Source organism: Solea senegalensis, linkage group LG2, assembly GCF_019176455.1.
Source record: "Solea senegalensis isolate Sse05_10M linkage group LG2, IFAPA_SoseM_1, whole genome shotgun sequence".
In the NCBI taxonomy this organism is placed as follows: Eukaryota; Metazoa; Chordata; class Actinopteri; order Pleuronectiformes; family Soleidae; genus Solea; species Solea senegalensis.
The window spans coordinates 16,729,898-16,744,245 of record NC_058022.1 but is presented as its reverse complement, the minus strand read 5'-3'; the positions used below and the strand labels follow the sequence as shown (position 1 = coordinate 16,744,245).

Here is a 14,348-nt window from a genome sequence, read left to right as displayed (position 1 = left end):
TGTTTTGTAAACATCTAGGACTTTCTCACTGAATTTCTTCTGTACACATTTAGTTGTATTAAGTTTTCCTTCAAATTGATTACACTCACCGGCAGACCACTGAAGATGTTTATGTTTTATAAGCAGAACTAAATGAGGGCAGCTATGCCAAAAAGGGCCAGCCATGTGTTAACTGGAAGGTCTGACAGGAAGAATCAAACAGTTTGAAGGGAACTAAAATTCTACTAATTACTCAGATTTGTGGCAGTAAAGGTCTTTAAGGGCTTTAAGTTCTTCAATTAGAGTCTTGTTTTGGTTCTCCAGGATGGCCATTCGGTTTTCCAGACACTCAACATACTCCTTCTTCTTCCTGCGACATTCACGGGCTGCCTCTCTGTAGGAAAGACAGGATACAATTAAATTGTATTTGTATTATGTTTGTTTTGTTTTTGGTTTCAATTCTATGACTACTCTGTTCTTTGTTTTGCTGAATAGACCATACATACACACCATAGACTACACACATCAAGGATTAGGAACAACTCATTAAGAACACTGTACTTATATAACAAGTAATCATAACCAGTTTAGAACATTTTGTTTCTTTGTGACATGGAGCACTATTCTGACTACCATCTTCATGCCACAGCTGAACTTCTTTCCTCTGTCTGCAGGATCTTGTGCATTACAGTGCTGACACTGACTGAATAATTGCATTAATAAGCAGCAAAATAATCTGTAAATGCAATAAAAGGCTTTAGCATTGTTATATTGAATTTTGGTCACTATTTAGCAGCTGAGGATGCTGTGAATTTACTGAAACAAATACACACACACACATATACAGTACCTGTTCCTCATGAGGCGGACCTCCCGTTTGCAGGAGAGATTGTCTGTGGCACTGTAGGCGGGGACCTCACTGGAGGCAGCTGGCGGGTACAAAAGGTAGAAAGTGGATGTTAAAATTTGAATGAATGTAAAGTAAAATTTAGATTCAGATTCTTATTCTCAAATTGGACACTTTAAATTGACCGCAGGTGTGAGTGTGAGAGTTGACGGTTGTGTCATGCCAGCTGAGATTGGCACAGCAAACCCTGTGACACTCATGTCGAGAATAAATCGGGAGAAAATGAATGAGTGATGCTCATTCTCACCTTGGACAACCACCTGGTTACTGGGAACCTGTATCTGTTGGCCATCACTGGTCTGTGCATATTGGAGGACCGTGGCTCCAGGCTGGGCAGCTGCTGCTGCGTTAGTCAAGGCCAGAGTTTGAAGGCCCTGGACCCCATCTGTGATGTTATTAGCAAGTTGAATGGCCCCACATTGTGTAATTGCAACTGTGTGATTTGGAAAGAGGGACAGAAATGTGTTAAATTCAGCTGATGTTATAGTATAACATCTAACTTTTGTAGGAAACAATAGCAGCTCTAAGCAGATAAGAAATAATTTGTTTTTAATGAAACATGTCAGGAGGTAGTTGTCTACTTTAATACTTAATGTTAAGTCATATATCAAGTCATATTTTGATGATGGAACAGCTACAGTTACTCATGTGATCTGTTGCTAATAGAAATACTCCTCGGACAAGTGGTAAATAAATAGGTTGATCAAAATGCCAGAAAAAAATGGGAAAAACATTTCCTATGTTTTCTATTTGCTTTCTATTTCTGGCTGGTTCATAACCAAGTCTTGAACGAGGGAAGGAAGTTCTTTTGGTTTTAAAATGCTCCACATTGTTACGTTGTTTGATGACAAAAATTGTGGTCGTGTTGTCACATTGCATAATATGCCTGTTATTGCTATTAATGACAACTTTATGGGTAAATATGTCACCTACTGTATTGGCCACTGCTGATGTGGTAGATGGATGTGGGGATGTGTGGAGTATCTGTGATAATTGTGGGTGTGGCAGACACAGCAAACAAATCCTCCTCCACCTTCCCCCCCTTGATACAAGGAACATCCAGCACGGATGAAAGGCCATTCAGGATTTTCCTGTTTAAACAAACAAACATAGGAGTTACTCACAAAACCTAGTGGGTGGGGTAAGTGGGATGTCCTGAACAGAGACTGTCATAATACATAATAGCCGATTTAAACTAGGTAGGGTTTGCCCTATTTAAACTGAATGTACATGTATGGAGGCAGCAATCTGTCTCTATGCAAAATCTACACAACATGTGTTTCTTTAAAAAGGAGAAGCAAAAACGGAGGAATAACAACAGGGCCTTCTTGATGCTTAGTGCTCAGGCCCTAAAAAACGATTGGACAAAAGAGTTTGAACAAAGCGTGTCTTGGATTGGCAGCTGAAGCATGTAAACTGGGCATCGCAAATGTAAATGCATCACAGTAAAATATTGGTTTATCAGTTTGTACATTGGCGGCTTTTTCTTCCAGATGGTCCCTCATTCTCCTCTCCCTCAGACATGCTTCAGACACATGGTGTGAGTGAAACTGGAGAGAGGCAGAGCAAGAGATAAAGTGGCAGTCTGGTTGAAATCCTTATAAGCTCGCTTCCCCTCTGCTCACATGCCGTTGACTGGCCTGCAAGCAAGTTGGGGGAAATATAAAACATGACATGTCAATTGTTGAAGCAAGTTACCCATTTGAAGTTTGTTGTGACAGAATCTCTCTGCTTTTTTGAGACACAGTCACACTGTCTACTGACTTCTGAGAATCCTCACGTTCTGCTATGTTGGAGATCTGGAACAAACAAACCAAACACAAATGAATCAAACTACATTTCTAACATTAGATGCTCATACATCTTTTCGTGTGTCCATGTGTGTTTTACCTGTACATCCTGGGCCCGAGAGGACTGGATGACAGAAGGATGTGGAGTCTGGATGACAGAAGGATGTGGAGTCTGGATGACAGAAGGATGTGGAGTCTGGATGACAGAAGGATGTGGAGCCTGGATTACACTGCGGACCTGAACTGTCTGTCCATTGGGAAGTTGGACCAGCATGACTGTGGGACCTGTTGTTGAGTTGTGTCCTGTCATGGATACATGAAACATCGAACATGCCTGCTGATTGTGCACATCATTTCATCTGTACATGGGTTGTCTTTGTATAGAATTTAATCTCCAATGAGAAATTTCTTGCAATTTCTTTTTCCCATAGGTACTCCAAACACAAGTCACAATTTACCATGCATGCCCATGTCATAATGTGGCATGTGCTCAGCTGCTGTACTTCAACTATTTATATATATATAACTGTTTTTAATTTAACATTGCTGTATTGTATTAGTGATGCAGATGAAGTCCCTGTGTTAGAACTTGCTTTTAAAATATGCAGAATCATTTTAATTTTAACAATTCAGAACAGAGAATGTAAACATTTTTAAGTAGCCATATCTGGGCCAATAATCAGACACTATATAGATCCATTCTAATACACTGTGAAGAGCAACACACAAAAAAAAACTATGGGTACGTACTGTTTTAAAGTGGAAGGGCTGACCCTTAGAATCTTGACAGATAATATAGAATACCCTCTTCTCGTTCCTTTCCTTCTTCTCTCAGTGTTTATCTTCTTTTCTGATGCTCCAAGGCGGTCGCCCTGGTTCAAAAGCTCTACTCCTCTCTCCCTCTCTTTTGCTTCTTGTTCTTCTTCTATGGGGTTTAACGGCAGCAAGTTGCATCCATCCATGATGATGCATTGGAACTCCATATGACGAGGTAGTTGCCGTTAAGTGATGTCATCCTTTCATCTTCCGAAATGTTGACTTTGCCGTCTTCCCCCAACCCCAGAACATTCCATGTGGAAGGACTGTTCCGATGACACGATTTGGAACTTAGAACTGTGGAGTGCAGCATTATAACTCTTAGTGTACAGCCTGCTGGAAATTGCATATACGTATACTGTATGTTTGTGTGCATGTATGATCACACACTGTGGGTCCAAAGAGGTCTGGGTTATGACCCCTCCCCTATCATTATCAGTTGGAAATGCTGGGTCTTTTGTTTTTTTACATTGCTATATGTAAACTTAACCTTTGTTGTGGATTTTCATTGCCATGATCCTTTTGGAGTGCTTAGAAAAGTCATAGCACAAATGTCATAGACCCAGCCTGTTCAAATGGTGGCCCGTGTGCCACATGTGGCCCAAAAGCAACTCAGCAACCCAGCCAGTGGTCCCACCAGAAACAATGAGAAAAATTAGACAAACACTTCACTGTCCCTCAATTACTCCTACAGTAGCACTGACCATGCGTGAGTCTTATGTGACTAGAGAGAGAAATGAATGCTGTTGCTAATATTGTGCACCTTTTAGTTTTTATGCACTTTGAGGTGTACAAAGGACAGAATGGGGACAATATTTAATATTTCAAAGTGAAAAACATTACTACTAGCTCAGATTCTGTTCATGTACAGTTCTTTTATTATGTTTATGCAATTCTTTAAAGGCCTTTCATGCATTTGCACTGGTTTTAAATTTTCAAATCAGTTTGAAAATGAGGTTGTAATTGAATAGAACCTGCCATAGACCCTCTTCCCCCTGTCTGATGGTCTACTTAAGGTAGGGACTGGAATGATTGGTAAAAAAGGTACATGGATTTCAGTTGCCTAAATGAACTTAAACTGTGAGATTTTCTTTCTGCTTTTCTACTCTGAACATCAAAACCATCTTTAAAAACACAGCAACACTTCACCAAAGCTCGAAAATACAGACACAGTTAATGATATACATACAGTTGATATCTCCAAGAGCAGTTTATTGCAATATAATAAGTGTTTACAAAAGAGTGATGCAACGTCATAGGAACAGCACTTTCAATTAATGGGCTGGTATAGTTTTATAATGCAACAATGTTAAAATCAACAGTATAGAATGGATTATTGGATGATCTCGTCTCTGCAAGATACTATACAATACATGGAATTTGGAATTTTAAATTCGATACCTTGTAAAAGTGGCAATATACAGTATAAACTGATCACATTAAAAGTTAGAAAAACATCATCATTACTGTTCTAGAAATTCTCCCTCTCTCAATATATACTTATACACACAAGGATAACAACCTTTTTCATGCACATTTTAGACTCGTGGGCATTAACTACTCAGGCACAGAAATGGAAACACTGTTGCTCCGTGACTGAAAGATACGGTGTAATCACATCACAAAGTTGAGCTCACTATATCAAATCAACAACAAAAAACGTATTTTTAGCACCAGCACTTGATGTGTGAATTTTTTTTTTTTTACTACAATGAACTTGAAAAATTATTAATCTCAGTAACTTATCTATTGAAATGGCACATGTGTCAAAGTTGCTACTTCCCCACCACAAAAAGAGGTTCCACAATCAGGGTTGAGTCTGTCAGACTTCATTTCATCCAGTGAAATGCATTACTAAATAATAATTTCTGCATTTGTATTGTCTTTGCACAGAGAAATCTAAATCACACTGTGACAGTTGGAGTGTAAACCACACATGGCATGTACATGCTCATCAAGAGATTATTCATTCTGAATTAGGTGCTGAGTGAATTCTTTAGCCAATAACTCTTTAATCCTCTGTACAGGTACACACTGTACTGTACTGTACTGTACTGTACTGTACAATATCAAAATGCCTCGACTAAAAAAATAAAAGTTGAGAGCTACTATGAACTGATGAAAACATATAAAAGAAACAAAAAAACATGAAAAAACTACACTGGTACACTGTTACCAAATTTCCTTTCAGCTTGTTGTTGTGTAATGCATCTACTAAATAATTTTCAGTAATAGTTTGTGGTACATGACTCCAATTCCTGGGGATTCAAATATCAACAGTGAGCTGGAGGAAAATGAGAAACAGCAGAGAGGGGACCAATCTCTAAATTCAGGATTAAAACTCATTGGCTCACTCAAGAGTTAAGTGACAAGTATCTTGCCACTGGAACCGATCTCATAAGAAATACTACTAATAATAAAAAATAGTAATGCAACTTTGTAGTAAAATAAATGTCAGCAATTCACAATAAAAATAATCATAAGAAAAGTGGCAAGAAATGTGTGCTTTCATCTGACAAGTTGGCAGATACACAGTAGACGTTTACAGTTGGAGCCATTTCTGTTGAGGTCTATAAAATTAAAAATAAATTTTTAGGTTAAAAACATGATGTGTGGCTGAGTTGAGTGAAGCTGCTAGATCGTTTTCTGTGCAGGTTTCAACCGAAATAAAATAAAATACCGTTGGACCTCAACTCACATTTCTTTACAAACACTGACGATCCTAAACAACACAGAACACTCCAAAATAATGTATGTACCCCAAAGGCCTTTTTCATTACACTTAGCTGCCATAATGGTGATAGGCCTGGTGGATTGCATACACATATACATTTTCTTCTATTATACAGTGATGTATCTTACAAATATGCAAAGTTGTTTCTTGCAAGCCATAAGAACTTTTTTTTTTCTCCATATCAAATAAACAGAAATACACAAGGCCTACACATGCTGTAGAGACTATGTACAGTAATATAAAAAGAATTTACAGACAAATACATACACAGATCTTCTCAAAAAACACACCCAGGCCCACAAAGTGATCTCTTTTCAACAGAAAACACATTTTCATCGATTGTTAGTGTTGAATTTGTCGCCTACATCTTCTGCAGATTTAGCAAAGAATCCGATCTGCTACATATTCAAAATATGGCTCCTTAATCTGACACTTTTTAACCTCTAATTAATAGATGCTGCAAAACTTGTAGACACAATACACAGCCAATCAGGTAGTACTTCTGCAAAGGTTCCCTTTTTCTGGAAACTACATTTGGAAATAATCAGCATTCAGATTTTCTTTACTTGTAAATATTTTTACTGAAATAAAATGGCCCCCAGAGCTGCTGCACTACTCAGCAATTAACTTACCGAAAGTGGCAGGAATGTCGGCCAAAGCTACCAAATGGTCTCCAGGTTATAAAAAAAGCTGTGCTTTAACTTGCTCATAATCGTATTTGAATAATAGATCTGTCAACTGTCTGTTATGGAGAAGTAGGAAAAACAAGGACTGAAATTAAAAGTGGGATGTCACATGACGACAATATGCGTCTTTCTTTTTTAACATAAACACCGTCTGCAGACATCTACTTCCATCACGTTCGGCAGTTTGAAGCATCTTCATAAAAGAAAACAAAAATACTAGCTTGTGCCAAATTAGTTGTCGAGTCCTCAGTACAAGTGGCTACACTGTAACAGGACGTTAAATATTTAATTTTTAACCATTTAAGGATTACGTATGGCCTGAACACACCAAACACACAACTACAAAGACTTTGATATGTTAAAATTGTTATGGCAAATCATCATCTTTATAATTCTGTTTAAAAGTTGCATCTTACTGTCATAGTTGTAGCCCGTATACTGTTAAAAACTGAACTCACCACAGTGAATGTAATATTTACAATCACAATCACCCTCCAAAACAGTTGCAAGGTAAAGGCAACCTCCAGCAACCATAATAGCAATGGTGATGCTTCAAACACAGCTATGGGGCATTATTGCTTACATACAGAAGTAAACACAAATGCTCTATTGGAGTTCAATGAGGAAAAAATGAAATAATATGGTAGCTGTTATTTCTATTTTCCTTTCTTTTCTTCTCAACAGCCATTCATCAACATCAAACGTGTGTATTGCTGCAGACCCAATGAGGTACGGTGTTGACTGTGGAAGATTTTTGGAAAAGCACCTTTTGAGAATGCTTTAAACATTGCTTTTCTATGTGGTACCTAACCTGAAAACAATAATGCAGAGCTACACAGTGCAGTACCAGCCCAATGTGCAGCACGGGAACGTCAGGGTTTTAAGAAAGTTTGAAGTGCAACTGCGATGGCGGAGATGTGGACACAACTATTACGGCAGGCCTATTGCACAAGTCTGTGCAGTGCTGCGAGTGAGGTTGTTTGGCTGATGCTCTGCTGAACGGACACTGCTCTCTGCTCAGTGAAGCATCTCTACAGAGACCATGATGAATTCCATTTTATGCTAAGCTATATTGGTTTTAACCAACCTATGACAATAAGATGCAGCCTTGCTGATAAGGCAGCTGATTCTACCTTGTTGTCAATGATGTTCGCACAGGGCTCTAACTACTGCTTATAATGTGTCAGTCAGCACTTTGGCATCATCTATCATTCATGGGCGCTTCCGGTTTATACAGCAAATATGTTGTTTTACTTTGATTATGCTGAAAATGCAGAATAGAACTTAGTTAGGGTAACTGTGTCAAAAAGAGCCAGTCGTGTGTCAACTGGAAGGTCTGACAGGAAGAATCGAACAGTCAAAGTATTTGAAAGGAACTAAAAAGCTACTAACTACTCAGATTTGTGGCAGTAAAGATCTTTAAGGGCTTTAAGTTCTTCGATTAGAGTCTTGTTTTGGTTCTCCAGGACGGCCACTCGGTTTTCCAGACACTTAACATACTCCTTCTTCTTCCTGCGACATTCTCGAGCTGCCTCTCTGTAGGAAGGACAAGACATTTTGGGTTTTGATTGTTCTGTTTTTATGGGAGTATTTTTTTCCATTTTATCTTTGGTTAAAACTATATTACCAATCGTGGCAACAACACATGATTGTAATGATTAATAAAACTATTTGGAAACCCTATTAATTCATTTTTTTGTCTGCTTCATTGGATAGAACCACACTAAACATGGACTTCATTTGAAACATCATACTGACACTGGGTACTTCCTCCTTCCACTCATTAAAAACAAACAAACAAGATGGCGTGAACTTTCCTTTGAGGGCACCGAAGATAATTAGAATTACTTTTCTTTTTCACAGAACCAGCCATTTGAAAATGGCAAACTGGAATCTAGAAGGGTGAACGTGGTTAGTAACAACAGTCAGACACGCTGTGGCATTCACAGCAGCAATCTGGACTGCTGACTTATGGTAAGCTGAGTCCATGGATTTGCACTGTTGATGCCAAATTCTGACCCTGCCCTCTTCATGCCTCAGCAGAAATCCAGATTTATATTCATATTTACTATTGTTGAACTGATTCTGCTGTTTGATATTAACATCAACTGAGGCTCCTGCTCTTTATCTGCAGGATCTTATGAATTCCAGTGCTGCCATGTCATTGGCTGATTGGATAAACGCATTAATAAGAAGTCGTCCAGACATTCCTACTAAAATATATTCAGAGGGTGTAAGACCAGGCTTCTGGTTTGTTTTATACGACTCTGAAAAATGATTCGGGTCAATGTTTCAGGTGAAATCTGCTGAGGATGACCAGAGAAATCAAATTACTGACAGATATTCAACGATCGACTTTCTGTTCATACCTGTTCTTCATGAGGCGGACCTCCCGTTTGCGTGTGACCTCTTCTGTGGCTCCCTGGACAGGGAGGGCAGGGGTAGAGGCCATGACCACACCAGGGGAGATGGTATTAGTAGGGGCTGCCCGAATCTGATATGCCTGGACCTCACCAGAGGCAGCTTAAGGGTGCCGATGGTAGAAAGTGTATGTTACATTTTTACCTCTTGATAAAAATTAGTGTTTCATTTGCTCACATATTTAGTATGTGCTGCTAAAAACAAGATTATCTCTATATAACAAAGAATATTAACTAAACCGGGTATATTAATCAATAGATGCTCATTCTCACCTTGGACGACCACCTGGTTACTGGGAACCAGTATCTGTTGGCCATCGCTGGTCTGTGCATACTGAAGGATTGTAGCTCCTGGCTGGGCAGCTGCTGCATTAGTCATGGTCAGAGTTTGAAGGCCCTGGACCCCATCTGTGCCGTTATTAGCCAGCTGAATGGCGCCACCCTGTGTAATTGCAACTGTGTGATTTGGAAGGAGAGACAGAAATGTGTTATATTCAGCTGATGTCATAGTAACAACTAACTTGCCTGGAAACAAACTGTGAACAAAGTAGTCTGATTGTCCTGCTTGAGTCATTTTTTCCATGAAACATGCAGAATGTAAAAAAAAAAAACCTACATTGACTAACTAACTTACAAAAATATAAAATTCTTTGGCTTCAAATTGTACTGTTATATACTGATTTAACTAGATTTTATAACAATTCCACAGAGCCCACTATCACCTACTATATTGGCCGCTGCTGGTCTGGTAGATGGGTGTGGGGACAGTAACTGTGGTAATTGCATGCGTGGCAGACACAGCATCCTCCTCTGCCTTTTCCTCCTCGATACGCGGAACCGCCGGCACATCGGATGAAAGGTCGTTCAGGATTTTCCTGTGACAAAAAAGAACCATGGGAGTTACTCGCAAAAAAACAGTGGGCAGAGTAAGTGGGATGTCTAGTTATAGAAAATGAAAAGCTGAATTGGAAAAATATATAATGATATCGGCTGAAACAAAGCAGGTGGTTCATGCAACACTTTTTCAGTCAATCCTAAAGTCTCATTCCAGCGCTGCTCACATAAAAAATGACACTAAATAAAACACAAATTAGGCTTTTTCCTAGCAGGTTACCTGTATGAAGGGCGCCGTGAGAGAATCTCTCTGCGTTTCTGTGAGTCAGTCACACTGTCTACTGACTCCTGGGAATCCTCACTTTCTGCTATGGTAGAGATCTGGAACAAAGCAACAAACCAGACACAAATAAATCAAACATACTGTACGTTCTAACTTTAGTTGCTTACAGGTCTGTGTTTGAGCTTGTGTGTGTGTGTGTGTGTGTACATGTGTGTTTTACCTGTACAGTCTGGATCTGCGGGGACTGGATGACAGAAGGTTGTGCAGCCTGGATGACACCATGGACCTGAACTGTCTGTCCATTAGGAAGTTGGACCAATGTGACTGTGGGACCTGTTGCTGAGGTGTGACCTGTTGCCATGGATACCTGGAATTGAAAAAGTAACATGCCAATACTGTTAGTGATATAAAGCACAACATTAAACACAGGAACTGAAAACAAGCATTATATATTATATACAATGATAATAATAATAATATTGAATTAAGCATATTCCATCTATGTTACCTGTGCCAAAGTAGCGATCTGTGCCGAGGTGATCTGGTGGCTCTCAACCTCTGACATGGCAGACTCCTGCTGAGCCTCCACTGCTGACTCCATCTTCATTGGCTAAGCTGAGGATGGAGATTTGAAGAGCAGCTGATACAGATGAAGAATGTGGAGCTGCCGCTACGGCTACAGCATCTGTAATACCAAGATCTGGTGTTGTAATCAGGACCACAATAATGAGACCAAGACAAGACCAAGAGGACAAGTGAACTATACACTGTATAAATTATCGTATGGCTGAGTTACTTAGATTACAATATAAAAACAGAATATTGTGGTGACACCCTGTTCATTAAGTATAATGTTTTTATTTTTATTCAATTCATTCCAATTCAATCATTTAATTATTTGACATTTAAAGCAATGACACAAGTAATTCCACCAATAAATGCTCCAAAAAGTTACACACTGGACTTTTAACCCTTATATATTGTTTATATTTCAGTATGGTAAAGCTGTGTCTGACATTAATAAACTGATGATTAAACATTCAAGTACCTTTCTTGTAAATGTATTGCAATGTAATGTTTGTGTACATTTTTGGTAAAATTGTTTTCATGTAGGAGAAATGGAAAATAAAATACTTATACTTAATATTTTACAAGAGCATTATCATGTGATTGTAAATGAATTGTTGTTTTTGGCTGTCATTTTGAACCACTACAGTGGACAAACTAAACATCTTGGGTTTAAAATGTAAAATGCATTATATGAGGGATGAGGGAACATGCAGCTTCATGTTGCAGCTAAATGTTTCACATGTTCCAGCTTGTAAGGTTTCACAGTGTTGTATAAAATACCGAAAAGGGATACTACTACTACTACTGAGTAAAAGTACAAGTATTTTACAAGAAAACGACTTTGAAGTAGAAGTCACTTTTTAATAATAATACTTAAGTAAATGTCTTTAATTAAATAACAAAAGTAACTTTCTGCTATAAAAAGTACTTAAGTTTTAGAAGTAAAAGTACAAGTATTGAAAAAGTGAGGCGTTAAGATGGAGCAATTGTAGCTCAGCGGTAGGGCAAGTTGTCTTTCAACTGGAGGGCTGTGGGTTAAATTCCTGGCTCTGCTAGTCTATGTGTCCTTGAGCAAGACACTTAACCCCACATTGCAGTGTGAATGGATCTATGGCGAAACTACAGTGAAAAGCAGCTCATCAAGATTAGAAAAGCTCCATATAAATACAGACCATAACAACTCTTTCTTCTGATTCTATTTGTCCACATGTAGTGGTGTAAACGTTGCTAACATTTGAATGTGTGTATATATAAATATATACACACATACATACAAATATCTGAATGTTGTACTTAAGTACAGTAACAAAGTATTTGTACTTTGTTACATTACAACACTGGTTTCACACAATGTAGCAGTTTTACAAAGGCGGGATCCGGTGTGTGAGAGAGAGAGACAGACAGAGGAGATCTCGGAAGTGTTAAGTGATCTCACACAGTGCGTAGCTTCCCTGCGCTGCATGATTGGCTTTACACATTTCTCCCTCTGCTTTTCAAAAATCACTTGGACGACGTCTCTGTATGTGTGTGTGTGTGACAGCAGAGACACATGGCCGGGCAACGCCCCCTCAACTCACACAGACCGGTCACATCCAAGAAGGCGAGCGAACATTTAAAACCTTCTCCCCGGCTTTAACTGAAACACCATGTGCGTTAAGTCAAATCTCCAGGCCCGAGTACATTTTTTTCTACGTGTAGCCCAAACACCACGGCCCGCTGCTTACGATTTATGTCCACACTAAATGTATATTGTAGAACAAGAAAAACAGCGATTTGTAGAGGCGATAAAAGCAGCTACATATTAGTAATGATCAAAAATAAATCGAGTACAGTTGCATAGATTGAGGGAAATATCACGACTAGTGGTTTAGCGCCGTGAAGAAAACGGCGCAATTTTGCGCCCAAAAAGCGTTTCCCTCACTGTAGCCGAATTAAACAGTTGAGCGTATTAACGCAGCTGTAGTGTAGTTACAGTATGAGACACGCGAACTATCTCTGCTGCTTCACTGTCAAAACCACACACTGGCTCCGTTTTCTCCCCAAACAGCCGCAGCCTCCCCTCCCTCCATTCTGCTACAAACGCACCGCGGCGCCATGATCTCTTTGTTTTCTTCGAGCCGAACCCGACCAGACCGACACTTCCAGCGACCGCGTGCAGTGACTCTGAGCTGCGGACACCGGTCCGTCCTTACCGATACTGGCTCCTTTCGTCACTCCCGGTCCTCCGGAGCTCCACTTTTATTCTGGCCGACACGTAAGAGCCCGCGTCAGGCTACACCTCCGCCGCGTCACCGGGAACAACAACACGGAGATTGGAGAAGGACGAGAAAGCAGATGGCGACACTCACCGGAAATCGACGAAGTGCACACGGAGACGGGCGGAAAAGTCCGAGAAGAAGCGAATCGAGACGACAGAGAAGACCTACTCATATATCATTGTCCATGATGTTTTTCAACTCATCTATATTTTTTTTACCAGCATATTTAAATGAAGTCTGTGTCGACACTCTCCATTTACATTCAATCTTATCATAGTTTTGACCTTACAACGGAAAACAGGACAAAATAGTGGAACAAAAACTGAACGGCATTAATTGCTCATTTTCACCGTTTGTTCGAGCACATCAATGTAGTGGGATTATTGGTAATGTTACTAGTAACAACCATGGTAACAACACGCATTCTTCTGACGTTGTGACCAATGTGAAGCCATTCTCACAAACACCACTAGAGGGAAGCAAAAGACCATAATCTAATGCATTTATTGGCGCGTTTTTGCTCTGGATTACTCACCTCAGACCAGTGGCGTGCACAGACAGGGCAGGGGCAGACATTACAACGGCACCTACTGTGCACCAGTGAGGCAGGTACAACTAGTATATAATTTCACACATTCTCACACACCTGTGTATATAATACAGGGACATTACAGCACAGCATCATTTTATATCACCGAGATGGCCATTTTCTATACAGCACTGAATATAATTTCTTCTAAGAACATGTAGGTGTGATGTCATGTCATGTAGGCGCAGTAGGAACTTCATAACGGCACCCTTTTTGATTTGGGCACCCATAGGAAAAACAATTGCAATGGCATCTTTTAGGGCACTGAATCACTTCTCTCCACTAAAAAATAAAAAATACACATTAATGGGATAAACCATAACTGACAACTGGGAAAAATGGGACAGAAATACACCTTCAACATGTTAACTCATGATAACATTACACTGAAATTAACTTATACTTTTCTTTGTATTTACAGTACAACCTCAATCAGATGTGAAATTTCGAACAAAATCAAATACTGAGCTATCTTTTAACTG

The 14,348-nt window shown here is 39.4% G+C and overlaps 2 protein-coding genes across 3 annotated transcripts; both read right to left on the bottom strand.

The window, feature by feature from the left end:
- Positions 1-228: 228 nt before the first annotated feature.
- LOC122765116 (cyclic AMP-responsive element-binding protein 1-like) lies at positions 229-3,001 on the bottom strand. Its single transcript, XM_044019218.1, has 6 exons — positions 2,834-3,001; positions 2,585-2,685; positions 1,820-1,977; positions 1,037-1,319; positions 830-880; positions 229-373 (listed from the first exon to the last, which is right to left on the bottom strand). Exons 1-6 carry the CDS (start codon positions 2,999-3,001, stop codon positions 229-231), a joined length of 906 nt encoding a protein of 301 aa, XP_043875153.1.
- Positions 3,002-4,683: 1,682 nt separating this feature from the next.
- On the bottom strand, positions 4,684-13,361 carry LOC122765108 (cyclic AMP-responsive element-binding protein 1-like). Of its 2 annotated transcripts, none has more exons than XM_044019197.1 (8): positions 13,212-13,361; positions 10,958-11,064; positions 10,670-10,816; positions 10,447-10,547; positions 10,059-10,207; positions 9,606-9,788; positions 9,282-9,435; positions 4,684-8,448 (listed from the first exon to the last, which is right to left on the bottom strand). In XM_044019197.1, the coding sequence occupies exons 2-8, from the start codon at positions 11,054-11,056 to the stop codon at positions 8,304-8,306; spliced, it is 978 nt and encodes a 325-aa protein (XP_043875132.1). In that variant the 5' UTR covers positions 11,057-11,064; positions 13,212-13,361; the 3' UTR covers positions 4,684-8,303. The 2 variants fall into 2 exon arrangements, with proteins under 2 accessions (XP_043875132.1, XP_043875131.1); XM_044019196.1 differs by having other exon boundaries at positions 10,958-11,134; positions 13,212-13,360.
- Between the last annotated feature and the right edge of the window lie 987 nt (positions 13,362-14,348).